Raw genomic sequence first — 26,378 nt, forward strand, 5'->3', positions numbered from 1 at the left:
TCTGAATTGTGCAAAACTTACTGTTCACTGGATTCTCCACAGCTGCTGCAAAGTCAGGAAGAATTAATAAAACCTTTATCATGGAATTTATGAAAAATGAGATTAAAGTAAAACACAGATTGGCATTCAACTTATTCTCAACAATTCTAATATCAATTCACACAGAATAAATTTTGACATAGTCTTAAATGGCGATAAGATTGAGAAAAGAAAAAGCTTAGAAAGCTCGGGAGAAGGACTGGGCAGGTGGCTCAGTGGGAAAGTGCTCGCCAGATGTATCCTCATGAGGACAGGAGTTCAGATCTCCAGCACCCACATGAAAGCCGCCACGATGGGCACAGCTGTGATCAACAGCAGGGGACGCAGATAGGAGGCAGACCTGTGGAGCCGCTAACCGGCCAGCTAGCATGGCCAATTGCTGAGCTCCAGGTTCGAGAGACTGTCACAAATACAAAGGGAAGAGCAACTGAACTGAGAACACACACACACACACAGCACGGGGGGGGGGGGGGGGTCGGGGGGGCGGCAGGGAGGGAAAGAGACCAGCCCACACCCACTACCTGCTCTGATAAGCTCCACCCACCAAGGCTGGTTTGGAAAAGCCCCCACTGGCCAGAATAAAGTGGGGCTGTCCTACAAGAACCACGCCTCCTGATGCATGCCCAAGAGGAATGGTTTATCAGACAAGTAAGGCCAGAGAGGACAGGTAAAACATGCTGACTTACTGCTACTTGTACCTGGCAGCATTCGGTGGCCAGAACACTCAGTTTGTTCTTACTTTTTTCACGGGGCCATGTTAAACGTAAAACATACCTGGCTACATACATACATACATGCATGCATGATGGGGCAGACTCCAAGGGTCATGTCACATTCCCAAAGCCTTAGGACAAGCAGATGAAGTCAGGCAGTCTGTTCCAGGCCCCTAACTGCCGCCCACAGGACAGGTCAATGGTTCTGCAGTAGCTCAGTCTCCCTGTCTTTCTGAAACAGTAAGCTGGTATGCTACTGGTCTCAAAGCAGTATTTACTACACATGCCACAGACAATTCACTTAGGAGAGTTGTGCGGTTATGGCACACTTTGTGGGCACTTGCTTTGGGCTGCTAAACATCATAGCAAATGGCTCCGTACATCTTGAAAGCCAGCCAGAGAAATGTAACCGGTAGGCACCCAGCTTCTTCAGCATGTTCAGTTGCTGGGGGGACTGAGTCTTAGACCAAGGAGAAGCTGGTCCCAAAAGTCTCCACCAAATGCCAGCCACTCTACCAGGCCATACCCCCAGCCTGGCCACATTTCGTCCCATCATACCTCCCTGCTCAACAGGAACCCCCACATATGTCTCAAGACTTCCTCTGAAGTTCTTATTAAGAATAACTAATGTGATCAATTAATTCCAAGGCCCTGGGAAAGGGCAGTGGCCCTACTGGTGCCACATCACGTTTCCAGACAGCACACTCTACAGTGAGTGCCACAGCATGGAGATACCTGCAGACCAGCAGCAGGTTCATTAGTCTGGGAAAGGGACACAATTCACCCTTTAAGCACTAAAACAGCGTCCTGACACAGTCGTACAGGCTACAACCAAAGCTCACATCAAAAACGACTTCCCTTTTGTACTGCGGAAATTAATGCTAGCTCAATTGTTATTTCTATTTTTTTAATTAAAAAAAATAAGGATTGGTAGATTTAAATATCAATTTTTAAAAACTTTTTTTCTTTCTTTCTTTCTTTCTTTGAAACAGGGTTCCACTGTGTGGCCCTGACTAGTCTCAAACTTGCTACAATCCTCCTGTCTCAATCTCCTGTGTACTGAGATGACCTGTGTGAAGTACTACACCTGGCTTGTGATGTGGTGTGTGTGTGTGTCTGTGTGTGTCTGTGTGTGTGTGTCTGTGTGAATCTATGTGTGTGTGTGTCTGTGTGTGTTTCTGTGTCTGTGTGTACACATATGTGGGTCTGTGTGTGTTTGTATGTGTCTGTGTGTGTCTGTGTGTCTGTATGTGTGTGTTTCTGTTTGTCTGTGTGTCTATGTGTGTGTGTCAATGTGTGTCTGTGTCTGTGTGTGTTTCTGTGTCTGTGTGTACACACACGAGTGCACCCTCCAAGGGTAGAGGTGAACACTGGTGTTTCTTGGTTGCTCTCCACGTTATTTTTTTAAACAAACCAGGGTTCCCTCACTAAACCTGGAGTGCATTAGACTTGGCCTGCCAGCAAATGAACCCCAAGCGTTTGCCTGCTTGTACCGCAAGTGCTGGGATTTCAGGCGTGAGCTTTCACAGCCTGCTGCATGAGGGTGTGGGGATGAAAATCCGGGTCTTCATCTTGCACAGCAAGCACTAAGACTTGGCATCCATCTTCCAAGCCCTCTAAGGAAGGCGGGATTTTCTGGATCTTATGGCCTCTTGTCATTTCAGAAATGTCTACTGCTGAATGGAGGTCAGTGTCTGCAACATTAAGTCATCAGTGTGGGTAACAACTGGACCTTAAGAGAGAAACTCAAGGCAGGTCGCTGGTGGACTAACCCTACCAGTGAGACATCTGAGGAGAAACACTACAGTGAAACACTAACGGTGACAAAAAAGGACAAATGTGCAGAACTGACTCACAATCACAAAAATGTAACCAATCAGGGTGCACATTGATGGCATCAAGGCAGGGCCGGGACGGCTCAGCCGGTCAAAGTGTTTGCCATGCAGGTCTGACAAGAGGCCAGACCTCAGGACCCATAGCAGAAGGAGAATGCCAACTCCACACGGTTGTCTTCTGACCTCCACAGGCATGCCACAGTACACACACACACACACACACACACAGAGAGAGAGAGAGAGAGAGAGAGAGAGAAACAAGGAATCAAAGTATCTGTAAGGCCTCTAACACAACAGTTTCCGAAGACACGAGGTGAAAACAAGTCAGACACACACAGAGACTCAAAGCATCTTTACCCCATGGCTTTCTGCTCAAGTAAGGAACGTGGGAACAGGGTAACACCACCTCCTAGATGAAATGCACTACACAGCACAGGCAAACACCAGAGCATCATGGACATGCAGCTCTGCAGCTCAGAGCTGGAAAATAGCAGCTAGGCAGCTGCACGTGGTGGCCTTGAGCCTTTAAACCGGCACCTCCGGAGGCTGGCTCAGGAAGTCAACCTGGGCTGCAAAGCAAGGCCAGACGCTGGCTCAAAGACACTCACAAAACAGAGAAAGCTGAGTAAAGATGCATCGAGATGGGACGGTCACTTGAGTCAGTCACAGCACTTGTCATAGAGATGACCCAGGGCAGCACAGTGCACAAAAGCACTTCAGGGAGACGGCGTGAGAATCTTCGTAAGAAACAAGGAATTCACATCAACACCACAGCAAGTGGGCACCTCAACGTACCCCTCCTAACTGGACAGGTCACAAAGACAAACACTGAATGGAAGAAATAAAAACTGGACCTAAGGGCCACCAATGACTGCGGGGCTCTTTTTAAGGCCCCTAAAAGACAGTCACGATGAAGAGCCAAGGCCTTAAAGTATTAAGCATACAAAGCTAAGCCACCGCCTGGAGCTGAGGGTAGCACTGGGAAGGCCCTGTCTGAATAGAGTAGGATGCGGCTCGAGAGCAGAATTTGCCCGAAGTAACTCAAGGGGTGTGTGTGTGTGTGTGTGTGTGTGTGTAATACACATCCATATTATACTGCAAGAGACTGCAGGTTGAATTTTTTAATGTAATATAAACATAATAATACTGTTAGATAAAAATGGGTACAAGTATTCAGTTAGCATAAGACGTAAACGTTCCATCACTGAAAACGACTGTCCCGGCAAAGGGGCAGGTGAGTTGCGAGAGAGGACATAACGCTGCTCTCCTGGTTCCAGCTCCGTCAGCTTTTTGTCCTTGTTTGTGTAGGGGGCGGGGTAGTAAACGCATAAACATGTAACTGAGGGAGACGGGGAAGCCAGCGTGAAGCACCGCAGCTTCCAAATACAGCTTCTAACTGCAGAGAGGGGCCGCGGAGATGGAAGCGTTGGGGACGGCTCAAGTGAGCGGCTGCCTTAATCTAGCTGCATGGTGGTTTTATCTGTGCGTCCCTCGTAATAGCGTGATTTAAAAACGAAAATAAACCCAAGCAAATTAAATATGTGAACTCTGAGTTTAAGAAAAGGAATGAAAATACCCAGGGAAGAAGGAGAAGGAGGAAAAAGAGGAGGAGGAAGAGGAGGAGGAGGAAGAGGAGGAGGAGGCGGCAGTGGCCTTAATGGAGCTTCGACCAGAGGACGAGGGCGGGCCTGCAAAGAGAGCATGACACCATTCAGCCCTGCAAACATGGCACTCAGGAACTCCGAAGGGGCCACAGGGGCCCAGGATACCAGGATGCTGCAAACGTCAGTTGTAACACATCTGAAAACCAGGGCAAAGTGCGTCCACTGTGAGAAGAAATCTCAAAGTGTCAAAGTGCAAAACTCAAGCAAAACTTAACGCAGACCAGCAAGAAAGTGAGGGTTCTAGGGTACTTCACAGACTGGCTAGAGACCAGCCCCTCATTCTTCCAAGTGCTTTTTAAGATGGCATCAAAAATAACATGATAAAAAAAACCCGCTCATTTCATTCCTCTATAACAACAGATCCTGCGTAAGCGCTGTACGCACAGAAAACCCAGAGTCTGAGCGGTCCAGCACTTGAGAGGAACACGGGGTCACCACTTAAGGTTCACCCCAGGAAAGCCAAACTGTCCATCACAGAAGACCTATCAACACACTTCAAGGATCAAATTACTTAGCGTTAATGTCATGACATTTCCTTATCACAGTTAAGAGGAATGTCCCAGGCTGAAAACCACAAGAAGGATTTTATGGTGAGACACATCTCTGTGTCGGAGTTACACAGAGTCGAGAAATGCTTGTGTGTCAGCACAGGGGTGTCTGCAGCTTACAACTCTGGAAAGCTATCAGCAGTCATTACTTACTGAACTAATGTTTCTCTAGTACCTGAGCCAAAATCAAGTGACATCAGGCAACAGAGGGTTTTTAAGAAACCCTTTACTAAGAAAAGGGGATGGAGAGAAATAGTGTATTTTTAACAACAACAAAAAGGTGATGAAAGGAAAATAAAAAGATAAAAGAGAATTAAAAAATTCCCAAAGCAATCAACCTGAACTGCTTTGTGTTTGTTCTCACGTGCCATTCATGTCTACAATGTTTTCCTTTTTAAAGGCTCCTCAGGCCAGAGTTTATCAAAATCACTTCCTGTTTGGCTGAGGCTGAGGCACAGTGTGGAGCCTCCACCTGAGCTCAGGGGCTCCCGGCTGGGGAGGCACAACTGAGGGAGAAGGTGCAGGAGGCAGCGCTGGGGACAGAAGAATTGGGGATCAGACGGGTAGGCCACGATGGCAACAGATGGACAGAAGACCGAACAGACACAGGACCTGTGCAGAGTGCACACAGCTGTCAGGTCAAGTGACCCACAGACCCTGAAATATATCCAAGGCCACTTTCTTGTGAAAAGAAGAAAACAACCAGGGGAAGTGAGGTGAGGCAGAGGAGTGTAAAAGACCGTTTTAGCTCCACAGAAGGATCTTACAATTGGCAAAAGTTTCCTTGACAATGGCCACTTATGACACAGGCACTGGAGGCTCCTATTATTCTCCCGAAATTCTGACAGACAGTCCTCAAGTCTGAGAGATGTGGACAGCAAGCAGCATGTCCACATCAGAAGATAGGCAGTCCCTGACCACAGCCGGGGACTCCTGCAGTCACTGCCCTGGCTCAACTGCACCTCTGAGAGCAGTGAAGGCTCAGAGCGCTTTGGCAAGACAGGGTGTACAGTAAATAGCAGGTCTGGTGATGTGCTCAGTCCTTTGACAGGAGAATGTAGCCTGGTGACTCTGGCGTGTAACAGGTACTCAGTTTAATCCCCAGCACTGCCTAGTCCCCTCAAAAGGAATGAATTTGTAGAAACTGACACTGATTCTAAAATTCATGTGGAAACAAAAGGGACCAGGATTCAGCAAAACAACTGGCCAAAAAAAAAAGTAGAAAAACAAATATAAGTATTTTCAAGACTCACTATGTGAACTGGCCCCAAGCTAGACAAATAGAGACAGAATGCCAGTCTGATCTAATTCTATGGAGACGTAGCTACCTTAGAGACCCAAAGACAGAAGAGAAAGTCTTTTCAATGTATAATGTGAAAACAGGTAGGGATGCGCCTTACACCACAGATTAAAACCAGATCACTCGACACCCTAAACAAATAGGAAGGCAGCATGGTCTCTGTCAGCTGGAGACAGAAGTTCAAGCACAACCCACTGAGGAGCAGACATAACGGGCTTCCCCAGTATCAACACCCTCAGGTCTTTGAATGATGTTAAGAATGAGGGAGCTGCCTGGCTGTGGTGGTGCACCCACGCCTTTAAAGGCCCAGCACTCGGGAGCAGAGGCAGGCGGATCTCTGAGTTTCAGGCCAGCATGGTCTACATAGTGAATTCCAGGATAGTCAAAGCTACACAGGGAAACCCTGTCTCAAAAAAGAGAAGCCACCCACGGTAGAACTCACGCTGCTGGAACCAGTAAACTCACTAAAGCCAAGCACACACTGACTGACGATATGAACCATTTCAGGCATAAGCATCTACCTCAGCTAACTGAAAGCATCGAGCCGCGGAGAGGCTCGTATGTAACCGCTCACAGCGGCTCTACTCACACCAGCCAAAAGTAAAAATAAGCAGATGTCTGTCCAGACAGAAAGACTGTGGACTTGAACAGAATACATCACCATTTAGCAACGAAAAGGAAATTGATGCTGAAATTCACAGTGTGGATGAAATCAAACATAATTTATGTAAGTGAAGGAAGCCAAACAGAGAAGATCACATACATATGATGTCACACGGTGAACTAGGCTGTGGACGTGACTCACTGATAGAGTCCTCACCCAGTGCCCGAGGCCGAGCTCAGACCCTAGCACCACCGGAGAGAGACAATAACAGCAGCACTCTAAAGACCGGTGAGCAGTCCATCCGGGGCTGCATGAGAACACCAAGGTACCGGCGTGTTCACTACCTCCACCGTGGTTACGGCTTCATGGCTGGGTCTATATCAACACTTACCAAACTGTGTGTTAAAATATGTGCTGTTTATTGTACCTTAATTTTAACTTGCTAGAGCTATTAAAGGTTTTCATACGGAAGGAAAACTATACCAAGCAACAATTAGGCAGCAACAGTGCACCAGGCAGCTGGAATCTTACTTCTCGTTCTCTTATGGGCTGGATTAGCATCAGGTACACAGCTAGAGGTCAGACAGTAAAGCATATGATAGCTCAACTGCTGTGTGTGCTGACTTTGTAAAATAAATAAATAAATAATAAAAGCAATGTATTCCCAATCCCCCTATTCCAAATCAGCTCCCTATCAATTCCCAGATGAAATGCTCATGGACACACCAAGAGATTCCACGGAGCTAAGGTTTTTACAACTCATGCTTCAGATTGGAGGCACAAGAGAATCAGAAAGCCAGTACCAAAGGCTGGGGGATTGGCTCACTGACAGAGTGATTGCCTAACGCAGGGCAGCTGCAGGCAGAACTAATGGAGTTTCTTTTACTGTCTCTGATAAATGTGTTTTACCTGACTGTTGGGACAAGCTTGGTTTTCAAACATCTGCTTTCTACCATACTTCACATGATCACTTATTAACCTCATCTAGAGACAGCGTTCCATATAAATATGTAAATCAGATAACAGCTGGACCAGAGGAATGTAATGGGCTGCTCACAGAATGAGCGATGCACTTTTTGAATGTTTGTTATTACTGGGTATGTGGTATGTAAACGCAGACACACAGAGGCATCACGGTGAGTTCGTGGGGATCAGAGTATAACTTGGTGGGGTTGATTCTCTTTTTCCACCTTTATACGGGGTCCTGGGATTGGACACAGGTAGCCAGACTTTTGCAGAGAGTGCTTTTAATACAGCAAGTTCCTACATGTTGAAAACAAGGAGGAGGAAATGACCATGAGGGTGGGCACTGACAGCACCGCTTTCTCCAGAGCGCAGTTTACATGCTCAAGACTCCCATGAGCCCTCAGGGCCAAGCCCCTCAGACTCCAACGCTGGGAACGAGTGTGTAACTTCTGTAGATTTCAAAATCCATGTGGTTTTGTATCTATGTTCTATTTTGAGCTCATTTTTTCCATAGATTCTCAAAATTAAATCAAAGTCCTTTATTATTCTTTGCATATAGCTGTCAACGTTCCCAAATCTAATCGATGCCCTCGAAGGCTCCCAGCAGCTTTGTCAACTATGTTTAGATGTGGCCGTGTCCATCAAAGACCGTTACTAAAGACAGTGAGTCTGAGATATAAACTCTGTTCGTTTTTCCTGATCTGATCATTACTTCACTTCACCTTCTTTTTGGATGGATGGATGGAGGCGGGGAGTGCTGAGACCTAGCCTGGACCTCATAGCAATTCTCCTGCCTCAGAATCTAGAGTGCTGAGACAAGGGGCTTGACCAATGGGTCTGGCCGAGAAACCCTCTCTGCATGTGGAGCTCCTCTTTAGGACGTCACAAAGTCTCCGTTGGTGTCTGGATGACAGTTTCTGATTCGGAACTAGCCATCGTAACTGTTGCTTCTTTATAAGTATGTCCCATGTGCCTCCTACTTGAGAGAAAGTTTTCCTTGCACTCCACGTTGTGCATCTGATGTGTCTGAACACAGTCCTGTGGTAGCTGGCTGGGGCCCGCGGGCTCTCTACCTGGTAGGCCTGCTTTATCGCTGCTTAGCACTGTCTGGGCTCGCTCCATTTCTGTTTTCAGTTACAGGGGTCACTTTTTTCTTCCCTCCTTCTAGGACTTTTGGAAGCCTAGACATTAACTCTTTCGGTATCACTGTGGTTCACTCTCTTAATTCTGAGAAAATTTCTGCAGACCTGTCCACCTATTTATACCTCAGACTTGGTCTCCGCCTTTAGTCGCATTTGACAACTCTGTCTACACAGTGGGTTTCCTGTAGTTTTCTCAGACCTACTATTTCTGTTTGCTGGTACAGGCTGAACCACGCTAACAATCTGAAATGCTCTAAAACTCTACTTTTTGGTGAGCAAACATCAGACTTGCAGATCTGGGGACAGACATCTCAGATTTCACCTTTTCTGAAGAGTCCATATGAACACTCCACAATCAGAAAGGCCGGATCTGAAACACTCCCAACCCCACCACTTTGGATAAGAGATAATCAACTGGTCTGTTTCATCTTTCATTTATGTTCTGAATATTTTCATCTCAGTGTGTTTTAACTGTGTTCAACATGCACTAAAAGACCCAGACTTAAGGTCTCGAGGCAGATGCCTTAGCAGCTGAAGGCCCACAGTGGCGAATGCCCGCTCTCTCCAATGACAAGGTCAGACAAACATGGTCTCCTGTTCCTCCGAGAGGCCGGATAGTTCCCACTTATCCTGGCCCTGGAGACAGAGGGTGTGGATTTCTGGGCTCAGGACCCTTTCTTGAGGTTTTTTTTACTGGGGAAAACAACGAGTCGTATAGTTTTATCCCCAGCCCAGACCGTGCCCCTCTCCTTGGCGTTTGTTTAAGAGAGCATCTAGATACTTAATAACCATTTTTAACCAAATATCCAAATAAAGTCCAAAACAGGATTCTTGGCTGCAGTTCCACATCTCAGGAGAAGGCAACTGCTCTTTCCAAACCCTTGATGCAGTCCCCACAGTATTATGAGGACGTTCCTGTCCACCCTGCCAGGAGATTTTTCTAGACTTGTCTTTAAAACACACCCAAGGATCTGACCACATCCCTGTGCAGGCCATGCCACAGCTAGCAATGCCACTGACGCTGGTTTCCTGCTTCTAGACTCAGCCTACTGTTGTGTGCCTTAGGAACACTGACAAGAAATCTATTAGACTGCTGACTCACCTGCCCTGGGTCCCCTTCTCATTGGGGATAAAGAATGAAGTCATTGTGCCATGACCAATCCCTGCACAATGTATCCTCTAGTGTGTCCTGCTGTGGCTGCAAACATCCCCCACCTTAGCCCTTGGTCCTGGGTGCTGTCTTTGTCTACACATTCTTCCCTGATCTTTTAAGTCTTAAGCCTAACTCCTAGGGGACCTTGTCAGTGAGGGTCCCTGGCTGCCTGGCTGCAAAGCCCCACCCTCAGGACCGGCTCCTGCTCTGCTCCCGGGCTGCAAAGGAAGGTCTGTGGTAACTGTAGCTCATTCCTCACAGCGATATCCACTTTCTACAACAGTGCAGGACACAAGAGCTGTTAGTGAACTCAGTAGATATGCCCAGCACACGGGGAGCAGAGCAGGAGTAAAGTGAGGCGGAGGGAGACCAGAGACTGCAGGCCTTGCCAACTGGAACCAACTGACTTTCCTCAGCCTTGTGCGACCTACACTGTTTGCAATAAACTCAGGACTGCTGGTTTTACGTTTCTTTGTCTCTGTTTGGTTTCAAGCTTGGTAGTCAGGCATGTGGGCGCATGTGTACTCTCTCCTACTTGATCTCAGAAGGGGCATTCCAAGGCAAAAAGAGAGTCCTACTGAGGTGCTTCCTCCACAGCAGCCTTGAGAACAGCAAGGAAGTCAAGAAACAGCACTACCAACATGCATGCACACGTGCGCGCGCACACACACACACACACACACACACACACGCGCGCGCGCGCACGCACGCGCACACATCACCCTCAATCCCAGTACAGACTGAACTGAGGAAGTGACCCTGGAGGGCATTTCAGGAAGCACGCTGAGAGTTCTCTACTAGAGTAGGGAGGCACCTACATGCAGTGCGCTAGCAACAAGGCCTACAAGGCTGTGCACCCTGCGCAGCCTGGAAAGGCCGCGTTACTAAGCCTCTCGGGTCTCATTTTGCTGTGACAGGGCTCTCCTTCCTGAATGACCTTATCCGCTGGCTTTGGCACAGACAGACCTCTTGCTATTTATGAAAATCCAGCTCACCCTCACAGGATAATGATGACTCAGGGCTGAGGACACGCTAAGATAAGCTGAGATTTTGATGTAAATTCTAGGGGAGTTGTAACAAAGGTTATAAACAGAGCTTCCAAACTCAGGGCGGTGTTAGCAACAAAACACACTGACAGGATTTAAATGTCAGTCATTACCTCACAGACACGCCTTAACACGGAGCTCCAGGAGACTGTGCCAAGTACACCTACCCAGGGGCCCCAGCGCTCATCCTGGACAGTGGAAAGAACAGAACGGGTGGTGGGGCTCTTTTTCTCTCTCTGAACACTACAATACAGCCTCACCCATCAGTCTGCAAAGAGGATGTTAAGTTAGTCCGCTACTTTAACCAGGTAACAACCCTGTCCAAAGGCAGACTAGCCAAACACATCTCCTTTCAGTGTCTGCAGCCAGACTATTCAACCTAAACCCAAACATACAGTATGTCAACAGCCCACCGTGGCAGCTCACCCTGCAGCCCCAGCACTGGGAAGACCTGGAGTCTGAGGTTAGCACAGGCTATACTGTAAGTTCTGGGCCAGCGAAATACTAGAGACCTTTTGTAGGCACTGGTGATAAAGGCTATTAATAAGACGCTGAGCCCTTAAAAGCTGACAAGGGACCAAACCTCAATGGTGTCATGGGGAGCAGGAGGAAGAGAGAGGACAAGGAGGAAGGGGGAGGCACTGAGGTGATAGAAATGTTAATAAGCTTTACTTAGTCACACAACATGTGACACATATGCAGAAATCAAAGCACCCACATTATAACATTGTCACACAATATATATGCAGACGTCAAAGTTCCCACATTACAGACCAGAAATATGTGCAGTTTATAGGTAAGGTGACAATTTCACCGAAGACAGGGCTGGTAAATATGCCTGCGAGTTTTATGTCAACTTCATACAAGACAGAGTGGCTAGGCAGTGGTGGCACACATATTACTCTAGGAAACAGAGGCAAGTGGATCTCTGAGTTGGAACCCAGTCTGGTCTACAGGGCAAATTCCAGTATACCCTGAGCTACACAGAGAAACTCTGTTTAAAAAAACAAAACCAAACAAAAAAGATAAAGTCACCTGGGAAGAGAAAACCTCAATTAGAAAATATTCCCACCAGATTAGTCAATTTCTTAACTGATTCATTTTCTTCACTGATGTGAGAGGACCCCGTTCAGGGTGAGTGGGGCAGGCGGTCCTTTGTGCTACAGAGAAGCAGGCTGAGCAAGCCACGGAGAGCGAGCAGGGGAAGCAGCATTCCTCTGAGGTCTGTGCTCCAGTTCCTGCCTCCAGGCTCCTACCCTAACTTCCCTACAACAGACTTATAAACTACAAGGTGAAAGCCCTTTCTCCCAGGTTGCTTTTGGACACTGTCATTATCACAGCAATACAATCCCTGACTAAGAACCTGTTAAAGGACAAAATGTACCAGCGCCAATAATCAGACATCCAGACGCCTTAGGAAGAGCCCAGCATCCCTGTGCAGACGTTCTAACCAAAGCTGCACGTTCTCAACGTACTCAAGAGTAAACATGGCGCACACCGAACTGAGAGATCCTACAAGGTGACTGCCGGGCACTGCCAAGGTCATCAAGACACAGAGGAAAGACCCCACGCCTCCCTACGCAGTTGCGCAAGTTAGAATTCTGCATCAGATCCTGGACCAGAAAGGGCATTTGCGAGGAAGTTGTCAGCACAAGAACGTGTGTCACCACAGTCCAGCAGGTGACTGCCAACACTTCCCTACAGCATGGGCAACACCCCCAGATGTTCTCTAAAGTCTGGAAGGAGGAAGAGAGAGCCCGAGCTCCCGAGGGAACAGAGATGAGCGGTTCACCCTCTTTCCAACGTCATGGAGGACTAGAGTGGGTACCTGACGGTGTGGCTGGATTGCATCTGACTCGACCTGACAGTAGTCATGTAGAGGTCCACTTGATTTAGCAAACATCCACGTTCCTTCGTACCATCCGTTAAAAAAAAAGATATATATATATACTTATAATGGCAATTTTAACACTACACAATATTGTAATATGCTACACTTGAGAATTCTAATCTAAGTTACATGACTGGAGTGGTTTTATAGTTGAGCTTTTTATCCAGTTATCAAACATGTCAGAAGTAATCACATTGCTGTTCAGGCCCAAGCTCAACTTCAAAGAGAATCAAATGCTAGTGTGACTGGCCATGTCCGGAATGCTAGCATGGTTGCACTGAAGGATGAGCCTGAAGAAATGGCAGCAAGAGCAGAAGCTAAGTCTCCTGGCTCCACCCCAGGTACAGAAATCCACACGGGAAGCACAGTGTCACCTAGACAAACTCCCAAGTGCCGGTCGATACAGAAGTGTGGGTCTGTGGGAACGGAGACGGATCACGGCTCCCTAGCTACAAGACACATCTTAGATCACACACATTTCACATACTTTGAGACATTCACTTCCTCCAAAGCATTAAAAAGGGAAATGAGGCATTTACTTCTCCCACAGTGATGCTCCCAGACCCCCCATACAGATGGACTGTCTCTTCGTTCATTTTTAGCTATTTCCTGGAAAATAGAAAACGCAGACGAGATTGCTATTGTAGCCAGGTCTTTCTGGAAGACCATTCTCTCTGGACAGGGGATGTAGAGACCAGGGAAACCTTTTAGCCACTGGGAACTAAGAGAAAAGTAAAAATAGGTAGTTTTAATAGTTAATAGAATGACCTCAAAAAGCAGGTATCTCAGAACCTCTTTCACATATAGCAAAACAAAATCACCAATTTAGAAGCAGAAGTGTTTTTTAAAAATTTTTATCTTATCTATGTGCACGTGCATCCTGGGGTGCCAGAAAACAACTCCCCAAAGCTGTTCTCTCAGGCCAGAGAATGTTCTAGAGTCAGTCTTCTCAGATGATGCTGGCCATGAAAGGGAAGAAGAGAGGAGATGCAGCAACAGAAAGACTGAGGGCAATCTGCTACAAGCTTGCAGACTCACCCTCCTAATTAAGACAAAATCTCATTTAAAATAAACTGTTCTGCAACTTAAAACAGTGCCTTATTTTAAGAATCAAAACAGTAATGTACACGTGCCACATGCAAGATTTTGGTGAGTCAAGAAGAAACAAACCCCTTTCAAAGTGAAAACTCCACCCTACTAGCACGCCGAGGGGTGAGCTATGAACTGAAGGCTTTGCAGGTCAAGGACATGCTAAAACACAGTCCTCGGGCTCCATTACAAAATACCACAACAGACCCCATCCCTCACGAGTACATGAGGAAAACACCAGTGTGCTCCAATTTTTATTATGGATGTATTTAGTAAAAGTTAGGAAACAAACTCTATTCATAAGGAAACAGTCCAAACTCAATCAAGTCTTCAGTGGCCCACCATGACGGGCCCCCAAAAGAACTTAGTGTATGAGAAAAAACTGTGATTTCTCAGCCTTCAGCTTGCACTGCCTCCCTGGCTTTCTGAAGTTGGTCTGCCCCAGCTAATCTGAGCAGGTTCTCTCATACAAACACTCCAGCACCAACTGGGCTCACAAGACACAGTCAAAACCCAATCAGCATCACCCACCACCAGGGGCGTCTGCAACTATTAACCAGCAGATGGCCCTTACACCTTACAGGGAGCCCACTGCCAGTTTCCTAAGGTGACGGTGATGGATCACCACAGACAGTGCCAAACAGCAGAAAAGGGCTCTCTCACCGTTCTGAAACAGAACTATCAAACGTGCACCAAGCTCAAAGGGTATGTATGGTGGTGGCTCACACCTGTAAGCAGCCCTTGGGAGGCTGAGGCAGGCTAGCTGTGGCGGGTTTGAGGCCGGCCTGTGAGGGATACAGAAAGACAGCTCACTGACAGACAAGACATAAGTCAAAACACACAAGACCTGTGACATGAAAAAGGAAGAGGGTGGGGAGGGGAGAAGGGGGGAGAAGGGAGGGAAGAAGGGAAAGAGGAGGGGGACTGATCCTGTAGTAAAACAATGCTGCTCAGTGTGTGTGTGTGTGTGGGGGGGGTGATCCATCCCCTGCTCTGGCCCTTAGATTCTGGTGCCTGCATCACTCAGCTTACAGGTGCATTAACTCCCGTCTTCACGTGACTTCCTTCTGTTGGAGTCAGTGGATTTAGAGCTCACTCAGACAATCTGCCATGATTTCCTCTTAAGACCTTTCATTGACATGTGCAATGACCCCTTTTCCAAATAAGGTCGAACTTACAGGTTCCAGGAAGACACCCTCAGAGAGGGGGGACGGGATGCGACACAGAGTCAAACACTAGCCTTCCAGGATTGGCTACATCCTAGTTAAAGAGTGGATCCTTAAAAGAAGTCCAGAACTGGGATACAGCTAGGCCACAGAGCTCTAGCAAGCATGTCTGAGGCCCTGGGTTTGTCCCCAACACCATGAAAAGACAAGTCCAAAACATGTCAAGTCACACTTCCGAAATTCAGTTTTATTCCACGTGTAATCTACAGAGAGGTCATTTCTCTTATGACTCCTTCTCCTGGTATCCTCCTTGCTCACTGTAAAGAAGGTGTGCACAGCAAAACAGGCACATGTAAGCAGGAAGGCCCTGGCCACAGGAATACAGCTTTCAGGGACAGCAAAATGAGCACTCTCCTCTCGGGTACACACTCTGGGTAGACGTCACCTCCCTATCCTCAGACCTTAAGGATGGACTCTTCAGGGAGAGTTAAACAGCCAGAGGACCTGGCTGAATGCTAGTCACTCCATTCCTAAGCTAATGATTGTCCTTATTGGTGAAAAATACCAAAGGAGGGTACTGTTTGAAGGATTTATCTTTTTGTAAACTTAAAAGGATTCTTGTAAGCTTCAGGGAATCCACTCCAATCTGCCTCTCACAGGGCAAATGGACTCAAGTACTGTCAATTAATAAGAACCTGTTTCTCTCTCTACCTGCCTGAAGGTGAGATCTATTTTCCTTTTCCTGGTTCTAGAACACCCCACCCCACCCCTCCAACTTCCAAGACCTAAGAGTCAAATGCACACCCAAAAGACCAAGAGAAAGTTTTCCTCCCTGAACTTTATCTTCTGCCCCTAACGGGTGTTCTCTCAGAATCTGCATCTAGGAAAGCTCCAACACAGTTACTGTCAGGTGCTCTGACCCAGTCTCACAGACTGCTTCAACTAGGCCTACACACTCCTACCCACAGACGGTCCCACAACCTGGATAGCAGTAGAACAGTGGCTTTTGTCCACAGCCCGTAACAGAGGTGCCCCAGTGTCACCAGGAGGAAGTCAGACACTTCCGCTGCCCCTCATTCATTTATAATTAACAAAATCGAAGCAGATCTCAGAAGATGGAAAGATCTCCCATGCTCATGGATTGGCAGGATTAATATAATAAAAATGGCCATCTTGCCAAAAGCAATCTACAGATTCAATGCAATTCCCATTAAAATCCCAACTCAGTTCTTCACAGAGTTAGAAAAGGAAATTCTCAAATTCATATGGAATAACAAAAAACCCAGGATAGCGAAAACTATTCTCAACAATAAAAGAACTTCTGGAGGAATCACCATCCCTGACCTCAAGCTGTACTACAGAGCAATAGTGATAAAAACTACCTGGTATTGGTACAGAGACAGGCAGGAAGATCAATGGAATAGAATTGAAGACCCAGAAATGAACCCACACTCCTATGGTCACTTGATCTTTGACAAAGGAGCTAAAACTGTCCAGTGGAAAAAGGACAGCATTTTCAACAAATGGTGCTGGTTCAACTGGAGGACAACATGTAGAAGAATGAAAATTGATCCATTCTTATCCCCTTGTACAAAGCTCAAGTCTAAGTGGATAAAGGACCTCCACATAAAACCAGATACACTGAAACTAATAGAAGAGAAGGTGGGGAAAAGCCTCGAATACTTGGGCACAGGGGAAAAGTTCCTGAACAGAACTCCAATGGCATATGCTCTAAGATCGAGAATTGACAAATGGGACTTCATAAAATTGCAAAGTTTCTGTAAGGCAAAGGACACTGTCAATAGGACAAAACGACAACCAACAAATTGGGAAAAGATCTTTACCAATCCTTCATCTGATAGAGGGCTAATATCCAATATATACAAAGAACTCAAGAAATTAGACTCCAGACAACCAAATTACCCTATTAAAAAATGGGGTATAGAGCTTAACAAAGAATTTTCAACGGAAGAAACTCGAATGGCCGAGAAGCATCTAAAGAAATGTTCAGCATCCTTAGTCGTCAGGGAAATGCAAATCAAAACAACCCTGAGATTCCATCTCACACCAGTCAGAATGGCTAAGATTAAAAACTCAGGTGATAGTAGATGCTGGCGAGGGTGTGGAGAAAGAGGAACACTCCTCCATTGTTGGTGGGACTGCAAGATGGTGCAACCACTTTGGAAATCAGTCTGGCGGTTCCTCAGAAAATTGGACATAGCATTACCTGAGGATCCAGCTATACCACTCCTAGGCATATACCCAGAAGATGCTCGAACATATAACAAGGACATATGCTCACCTATGTTCATAGAAGCCTTATTTATAATAGCCAGGAGCTGGAAAGAACCCAGATGTCCTTCAACTGAGGAATGGATTCAAAAAATGTGGTACATTTACACAATGGAGTATTACTCAGGTATTAAAAACAATGAATTCGAGAATTTCCTAGGTAACTGGATGGAACTAGAAATTATCATCCTGAGTGAGGTAAGCTAGTCACAAAAGAACACACATGGTATTCACTCACTGATTATTGGATATTAGCCCAGAACCTTGAAATGCCCAAGATTCAACTCACAGGCCACATGAAGCTCATGAAGAAGGAAGACCAAGTGGGGGTGATTCGGTCCTTCTTAGAAGGAGCAACAAAATACTCAAGGGACCAAATATGGAGACAAAGTGAGGGACAGAAACTGAAGGAGGGGCCATCTGAAGACCTTTCCACCTGAGTATCCATCCCATGTGCAGTCACCAAAGGTAGATGCTGATGTGGAAGTCAGGAAGTGCATGCTGATAAGAGCCTGATATGGATGTCTCCTCAGAGGACTTCAAGAGTCTGACATACTCAGAGGCAGATGCTCACAACTAGCCATTGAACTCATAATGGGGTTCTCAATGGAGGAGTTAGAGTGAGGACTGAAGGAACTGAAAGGGTTTGCAGCACCATGAGGAGAGCAACAATACCAACCAACCACAGCTCCCAGGGTCTAAATCACCAGCCTGGGAGCACTTAGGGAGGGATCCAGGGCTTCAGCTGAACATGTAAGAGTGGAGGGCCCTGCTGGGCATAGGTGGAAGATAAGATCCTTGACCTCATGAATGCTGGATGCCCCAGGGGGTGGGAATTTTGAGGGTGGGGAAGTGGGAGTAGGGGGGTAGGTAGGGGTTACATCCACAGACAAGAAGGAGGAGGGGTAAGGGGATAGGGGGTTCCCAGGTGGGTGGGGGATGGGGTAAGGGGACAACATATAAAATATAAATAAAACATCCAATAAAAAAATTTAAAAAATAATAATTAACAAAAGGCTGGGATGTTTGGTTTCAGACCTGAGAAAAAGGGACTGAGGCATATACTGTACTTATCAAAACAGACATGGCTTCCATGTCCTCCCAGCGTCCCTCAGTCTCTACCTGACATACCTTGCCCCCAACCCTAAACTTCCCAGCCCAGAGGCTGGGCTGCCCTTCCCCAGGAGGCTCCTCCCTATATAATCCAGACATTGTGTTCCCTCTCTCTCCCTTCCTCCTTCCCTCCCTCTCCCTCTCCCCCTCTTTCCCCTCCTCCTCCTCCTCTTCTCTCTCTGCTCCAGCGCCTTTCTCTCTCTTTCCCGCTCCCCTCAACCCTTGGGCCCAGTGAACTTGCCCAAGCACAGCTGTTCAGTAAACCTGCCTTTAATATATTCTAACTGGGCTTGAATTGGCTCATTTCACCAGCAGAGAAATAACTTATTTATCAGGTAATATACAGTATAGTGCACTCATCCTTAGACGATACCTTTCTCAAAGAATGACATCACAAAATGGGAATGTCTAAAAAAAATTCTATGAATCACAACAGCAAAACATTCAGATTTTGGAGGGGCAGATAAAGTATTTCATTACTGATGTTGGCAAAGTACATTCTTAAATGACTTTTAAAAAGGAAAGCCCCTCCCCCACCCGAGAACACACACATTCCCACAGCTGCTGTCCTACTATGCAAATGGAGAAAAGAAAGCCTAGAGTCCAAGCCACTAGGGTAATTTAAACCCAGAATGTCCCAAAAACACCCCACCGAGGCACTTCAAGGAGGTGGGAGGAGGAGGGGCCACCTAGAAATACAACTGGTCAGTGTGGTACTGATAGGGACCTGGGTCCCTTCCCTGTCTCTCCCTCTCCACTGCCCCCTTTCTCTTGCTCTCTCACCACCACCACCACGAGGTGAGTTTGCTCCACAAGCCTTCCAGACGAATGATGATGCTTAGCTCAAGCTCAGACCCAAACAGCAGAACAAGAGAAGTGAACTGACCCCTCTGAAACTCTTGAGCCCAAACCAACCTTCCCTCCCACAGACAGCTGCCTCTGGGGTCTTGTCACAGTGGCCAAAGCCGGGCAGCAGCAGAGGCACCATCTCCTCCTACACTCAGGGTCTGGCTATGGACTTGACACACTGGGATAAGGGGACATAGGTTCAAATGCACTGAGCAAAGTTTCAAACTGGGGATGATTCCGTAAGGAGACTGTGCAAGCAGTGATACCAACACGGGCCACGTGATGACGCAGAGAGCAAGCAAGTGCAGGCCGATCCCCACAGGCCAAACAGATGCTGAGCAGCTCTGCCAGGTGCACAGCAGCAGGCATCTGGCATCTGCGTCTTTAACCCAAACACTGCCTTCCCCATGGACAGGGCTCTGCCCTGCACCCACATCTGGGGCCAAATCAAAGGTATCAAGAGACGAGAGTGAGCAATTCATACCTCCACCAGGAATAATTGCCAACTTTGTTTCAACCAGGCCCATTTTTGCAGAGGAAGCTAAAAAGAAATAAAGAGAATTAAGTGACAGGCACGTCATCACTTTGTAATATGGTAACTTGCAGAAACAAGGTAAGATTCTCTGAGAACATATTTACCAAGTAAACTGATGTCACAACTTTTAAGCAACTACTTTAATTTTTTTGTTGTTATTAAAACATAATGATTCATAATGATCCTCTACACCCCTCACTCCCCTGCCCCACCCCCAGGAGAACACAGGACCTTTTTTGTACAAAACTGCCTGGCAGTGAGCTAGGTCCCAGTGGTCAAAGTACTAGCGTGGTGATACCACCTTTGGATCTGATGTTGCCAGCAGGAAGGCCCGAATCCCATTCATGATTCAGAATCAAGGGAGAGACAACCCCTGACGCGTACAGATTCCTTAGCTGCCAGACAGTCCCCAGACCAAACACCTCTGTCTGCTATCAGATAAGGTCAAGTGTCCAGTTACTTTCTGACAAAAGGCCCCACAGCCTGAATGTCCCTTGGGCTATTTCCCACAGCCTTGCCTCCAGTCTGCGGCCTTTCTGAATGGGCTGTGCGTGCCTCGGTTTCTCAACCACAAGCTCACCCTCCAGTACCAGGAAAAACAAGTGAAGATCTTCACAGCAACATGAGGAGGAGGGGAAAGCACCCCAAGACGTGGCCACATGAAGCCGCTAACAGGCACACTAAAGGCCTTCAACTCATGTCATGAAGCCACAGCAGAGGTGACAGCATGAAGCAGGGCTCTGTGATGACCCCCTGCTACTCCCTCCTCTCCAGTACTGCTCCCTCACAGACACTCAAAAGGCTTCCAGGCAGGCCAGGGAGTGAACCATGTAAAGGCCCACTGGCCTCTGATCAGCACTCAGCTTCTCACAACTCTCTCGACATAGTGCTCTGTAGCACTCAAAAAGAGAAGAACTTGGAAGGAGTGAAGTTGTCACTATGGGAACAAAGTCACGACATGCTGGACCGGACCTGTTTACGAACTGACCCCACAGGTGAGATGCACACAACTACAGGCACACGTTCTACTTTAAATCGAAGATAATGAGTCTAGAACGGGCAGCCCTAGAGTCCCAAATCGGATCTGTCCTTCTACTGAGGCTGAACAAGGGATGAAAAAGGAGTTTCAAACGCTCAGCTCAAAAGACAGCTTTTCTACCTGGAACTACAAAAACACCAGGCTCTGTGGGAAATTCTTCAGTGTTCTACTCAAGAGGAAGCAGAACAAAAGTATTTGGACCTGAGAAGTGCCCACCCCTCATCACCGCCACCATCAGTGTGTGCTCTAAAGGTCAACCCAGAACCTGCAGTCCCAGGCCCAGGCTTCTTCAGCTTACTCACTCCACAAAACAGCAGAATCCATTTCAAGACTCTCATGGAGTCCGTTCTGTACTCCGATCATGTCTGCCCCTCCCACACTCCATTCCTCATCACAAAATCTCCTTTTCAGGCCTTTTTTGGTTCCTGTCTAGATTATATACAAGAGAACACTGAATGTCTTTCCACGTGAGCCTTATTTCAATCAACATGTGACTCTCCCAAATTCATTGATTTTCATGCAAATCAATAATTCCTTAACCCAAGCTCCTTTTAAAAATCATATTAACAGGATTAATTCTCACCTGCAACTCGAATGTCACACGCTAAAGCCAGCTCCAGACCTCCTCCTAGGGCAAGGCCATCTATGGCTGCGATTGTGGGCACAGGGAGGTTAGCTGAAACAGACAAGGTTTATCTCCTTTACTCAAAGCAATTCCTCTCTGCACAGTTCATTTCAGAGCGTATTTAGAACAGAGTGTCCCATGAAGACTTTATGCCTCTGTCATCTTCAGTACGACACAAGCCTTCTCAGCATTCCTCGAAAGCTTTCTGTGTGGATTGCAGTCAGTCCACCTTTGAATGGAGGACACCTCTGAACCGCTCGTATTCCTGAACTGCCTTCAGGATTATTTTATTGAATTCTATAGCCTCATAATCTGAGGACCTAAAGTCTTTTACAAGGTGTTCAGCTCATGCAAATTCAAGACCGGATAATTTATGCAGCATTTTGGAACTCCTGGCCCTTTGTGGACTTGGTGCTTAGAATGCAACTGGAGACATGACATCTGTTCAAAGAAACGCAAGGTGCCACCAGCCACAGAGGGCAGAGACCAGGCCTCCAGCACCAAGGAGAGCTGGTGTACAAACGCTTAGACCACAGTCCTCTCTGGCTCTGGGATCCTGAAGTAGACATGGGAAGGGGCAGCATTCACAGAGCCTACAAGAGAGTATTTCGGCAAGTTTCTACAGTAGCAGGTTTCCATATGGAATTTTCAAAGGTCGCTGTGTTACCTTTGGTCCCCCAATCTCCTGCCCACTTCCAGTTCCATTATCCCCCTTTCCTCCTCCTGCTGCCTGCTTTCTCCCCCCTTCCCTTGAAGCCCACACTATGTCCCTTTCCCCAGTATAGTGACTTGTATGGGGAGTCTAATCTAACACATACATCAACAGTCTTACCCAGGACTGACGCCTGTAAGCTCCAATAACAACCTGCCTGGCAAGTCATGTGCCCTGGTGCAAGGCTGGGGCATGAATGCTACTGTAGTAAACTGACACTCTCTGACTGGATGAAGCCCACTCCACAAGAGAGAATGCATGGCAGGTAACTGCTAACTGGGCCCCAACCCTATGGCTTGGATAGGTCATAGGCCACAGGGGAGAAGTTGATACTGCTGCCCTGCTAAATGCCATAGTAATAAAGTACCCCTACACTCTGACCTTCATATCCAAAGATTAGTGCATCCCTCAGCCGTCCTCAGTGGAGCTTCATTTTGCTGTAGATGAAGAGTCAATGTGTGGAGAATGAGACTCAAAATTAAAACCCCGAAAGCTCAGGAGTCCATAAGTGGAAGAAAACCTGTAAGCCAGAGGCCGTGATGTCTGTGGCCAAACATTTGCTGGACATGACAGGTACACTGCACACATGAGCACAGGTTGGGGAGGGACTCGTGAAGTCTCCCCTCTAGCAACTGATGGCTGCTGAGGGGTTGGGGGTCAGTTTTCATCAGGGATACAGGCTCTGAAAGCCTGTTCCAGTAGGTGGCCCTAGCCGTGCACTGAAGTGAGGGAGCACACATGAAGCTGAGAGGGAAAGCGGGAGGTAGGGGAGGAGTTGGGACATATTATATGGTGGCTGGAGAGATGACTCACAGGTAAGAGCACACGCTGCTCCTCCTGAGGACCTGAGTTCAAGTCCTGGCACCCTCATACCCTTGCAGGAGCTCTCAGTGATCTCAGGAATGCTCGGTGTAACCTGTCCTTGCTGATCCTATTTCTGGTTTGCAGGTGAAATTCGCCAAGTACCCTTGTACTATTAACCTTTCCTTGTTGAAGTGACGCCTGATATTCTGCAGTGTGTTAGACGGCAACGTTTTAATCCATTGGGTCCTTCGATGCCAAGGCTCCCCTGCTCGGTTCTCATGCTGTACGGAGGAAGCGTGGCCTGTGTGACAGCCCTTCCTCCCAAGCCTTCCAGACAAACAGCAGAGCAAGAGCGATCAATTCCTACACACAGGAATGAGTGGGACTCGGTAACCTTCGGGAGCTGTGTAGACTTTACGGGAGGCCAAGAAATGAGCCTGTGGGGTTTTGCATTAAATAGCCAGCCTCGCTTCCCTTTCCCAGGCTGAGGAAAACAGTCTCTTTCATAAAATTTCTAGGAAGGAGTCATTTTTCTTTATGACAAACTAACAGTGAAATCTGTTCTATTAATATTTTTAAACCTTCAGTAGTGAATACTTTTTTAAAATTGTGTGTGTATGGGGGGGGGGAGTGTAGGGAGGGGGAGGTAATGGGCACAAGAGTGTACAAGAGTGTAGCTGCCTGCAGAGGCCAGAGGTGGCTGAGCTCCCTATGTTGGGGGTTATGGGTGATGCAGTGCCAGTACTGATCTGAGGCTCAGGCAGACTGTCTGTACAGCCAGACTGTCACACACAACCCAGACAAGTATGATGTGGTGTCAGTTAGTGAGGATAGCCCCCAACCACCAGTGTAAGAAATGGAGCAAGAAACAGGCTGGTTGTGTTAGCAAGACACAATGGCTGACCAGGAGTCTGGCTTTGGGGCAGGAGCAGCTTCACTGGCCTCAGACACGGAATCTGAAATCATGTGGTAGAAATAGTTATCCTTCACAGTGATCATCATGCACTGTAGAATTAATACCAAGTATTTTTAAATAGGACGTTTACATTTTGAGGAGTTCATGTTTCCAAAGACAATGCAACAAGTTTAACATTGCAACTTTTGAGAAATACAGAACACAGAATGACAACCAAACAGGGGAGGAAAGAGAGACTGTGCCCACACCGCGCATGGGACTTCAAACAGTAACAAAAATCAGCAGGGCAGAAGGCTGGCTCTAAAGTGTATCCTACTAAAAAATGATTTAATTAGGACAGCTTAGTCTATTCAGTATTTTACAGTACTATAAATCCTAAAGCCATACACCCTTGGAAAGGCAGACATCAGTCCAGAGGCCTGAGAGAACACCCAGAGGGCAGCTGTGAATGCCTACCAAGGACTCGAAGCAGGAAATGAAATGTCAGGGCCACAGCCACAGCGAGAAACCATGACTCAGTGTGTTACGCAACAGTGGGATCAGATACTATTTTGAGTTTCATTCCAGGAAGTGAGCCAGGTATGACAAGGAAGATAATAATCCTTTGAAATGCTCCTAAAAATATAATTAAAGCAATAATTAAAGAGTGGAGCTATTTGGAGAAGAAAAGGCAGGGTGGGCGATGGACCTCAGAGCCCACACACAGCACACCCCGGCCCAGCAAGGCTGGAGTCAGCACAGGACTGGAGCTGTGGCGGCTACTCTCTGCTCCTCAGGCAGAGGTTAATTGTAAGCCTTGAGAAAAGAAAACAATCTGATTGTGGGGAGAAGGCTGGTGCTGCTTATTCGACTTTTAAACTGGGTTCTGCTTAGGGCCTAGCATGCTGGTGTCAGCTAGATGACTCGGTGGGTCCAGGCAGTCAGCGCTGACCATCTAAGCTCCATTCTTGGGACCCACGTGGTGGAAGCAGAGAATTAACACCCTGACCTTCACACAAATGAAAGACAAAATGTAATTTTAAACAATTAAAAAATCTAGTACTGCTATATAAAACAGCAAAGTCATTACTTTATCAGAAAGCTCCATATATATTATGATGAAGAGGGTGAGTACCAAAATCAAGAACAGAAATAAAATCTTTACTAACAGAATCACAAGGAATTCCTAATGACCTCTAGGTCCAGTTAAAACTGTACTTTTGACTTAAGATGTTTTCTCCCTTCCTTCTAACTTCTGGAGAAACCACAAGAACAAAACAAAGGGGTCCCTGAGCAAAGCTGACAGGCTCGGTGGGCTCTGCTGGAGCTCTAGCAGACTGGGCTCTGCTCGAGGCTGGCCCAGGACTGCCACACAGGGGAGTGCTGGACAGCAGCAGGCATGCCACAGAGAAACACCACCACCCTCAAGTGAGAGATGCCAGATCCAAGACTGGAAGACTCAGCCACCTCAGTCCTATAGACACAGGCAAACCCCTATGACACCTAAATGCTAACACTAGGTTAAAAATTCAAATAAAGTGAGGCAACTCTGGAAGGCTCTGGTGTTCCCCAGCCACCTCCTGAGGGCCAGCTGTACTTCCTCACACCTGTATACAGGACCATCCCACACACACCTGTACACAGGACCATCCCACACATCTGTGTACAGGACCATCCTACACACCTGTATACAGGACCATCCCACACACACCTGTACACAGGACCATCCCACACATCTGTGTACAGGACCATCCTACACACCTGTATACAGGACCATCCACACACCTGTGTACAGGACCATCCCGCACACACCTGTATACAGGACCATCCCACACACCTGTGTACAGGACCATCCCACACACCTGTATACAGGACCATCCACACATCTGTGTACAGGACCATCCCACACACCTGTATACAGGACCATCCCACACATCTGTATACAGGACCATCCCGCACACACCTGTATACAGGACCATCCCACACACCTGTGTACAGGACCATCCCGCACACACCTGTATACAGGACCATCCCACACACCTGTGTACAGGACCATCCCACACACACCTGTATACAGGACCATCCCGCACACACCTATATACAGGACCATCCCACACACCTGTGTGCAGGACCATCCCACACACACCTGTATACAGGACCATCCCACACACACCTGTATACAGGACCATCCCACACACCTGTACACAGGACCATCCCACACACTTGTATACAGGACCATCCTACACACACCTGTATACAGGACCATCCCACACACCTGTATACAGTACCATCCCACACACACCTGTATACAGGACCATCCCACACACCTGTATACAGGACCATCCCACACACACCTGT

General features: G+C 47.3%; 1 protein-coding gene across 1 annotated transcript in view; it reads right to left on the bottom strand.

Moving 5' to 3' along the window:
* Auh (AU RNA binding methylglutaconyl-CoA hydratase) overlaps positions 1–26,378 on the bottom strand; it is a 97,972-nt gene that overhangs the window by 35,934 nt on the left and 35,660 nt on the right. Inside the window, exons 5-6 of the mRNA XM_028772125.1 lie at positions 21,568–21,660; positions 19,895–19,951 (exon numbers count right to left, since the gene is read on the bottom strand). Coding sequence (XP_028627958.1) covers positions 19,895–19,951; positions 21,568–21,660 — 150 coding nt within the window. The remainder of the gene's footprint in view (positions 1–19,894; positions 19,952–21,567; positions 21,661–26,378) is intronic.

This window comes from Grammomys surdaster, unplaced genomic scaffold, assembly GCF_004785775.1.
Source record: "Grammomys surdaster isolate TR1022 unplaced genomic scaffold, NIH_TR_1.0 211, whole genome shotgun sequence".
Classification (NCBI taxonomy): domain Eukaryota; kingdom Metazoa; phylum Chordata; class Mammalia; order Rodentia; family Muridae; genus Grammomys; species Grammomys surdaster.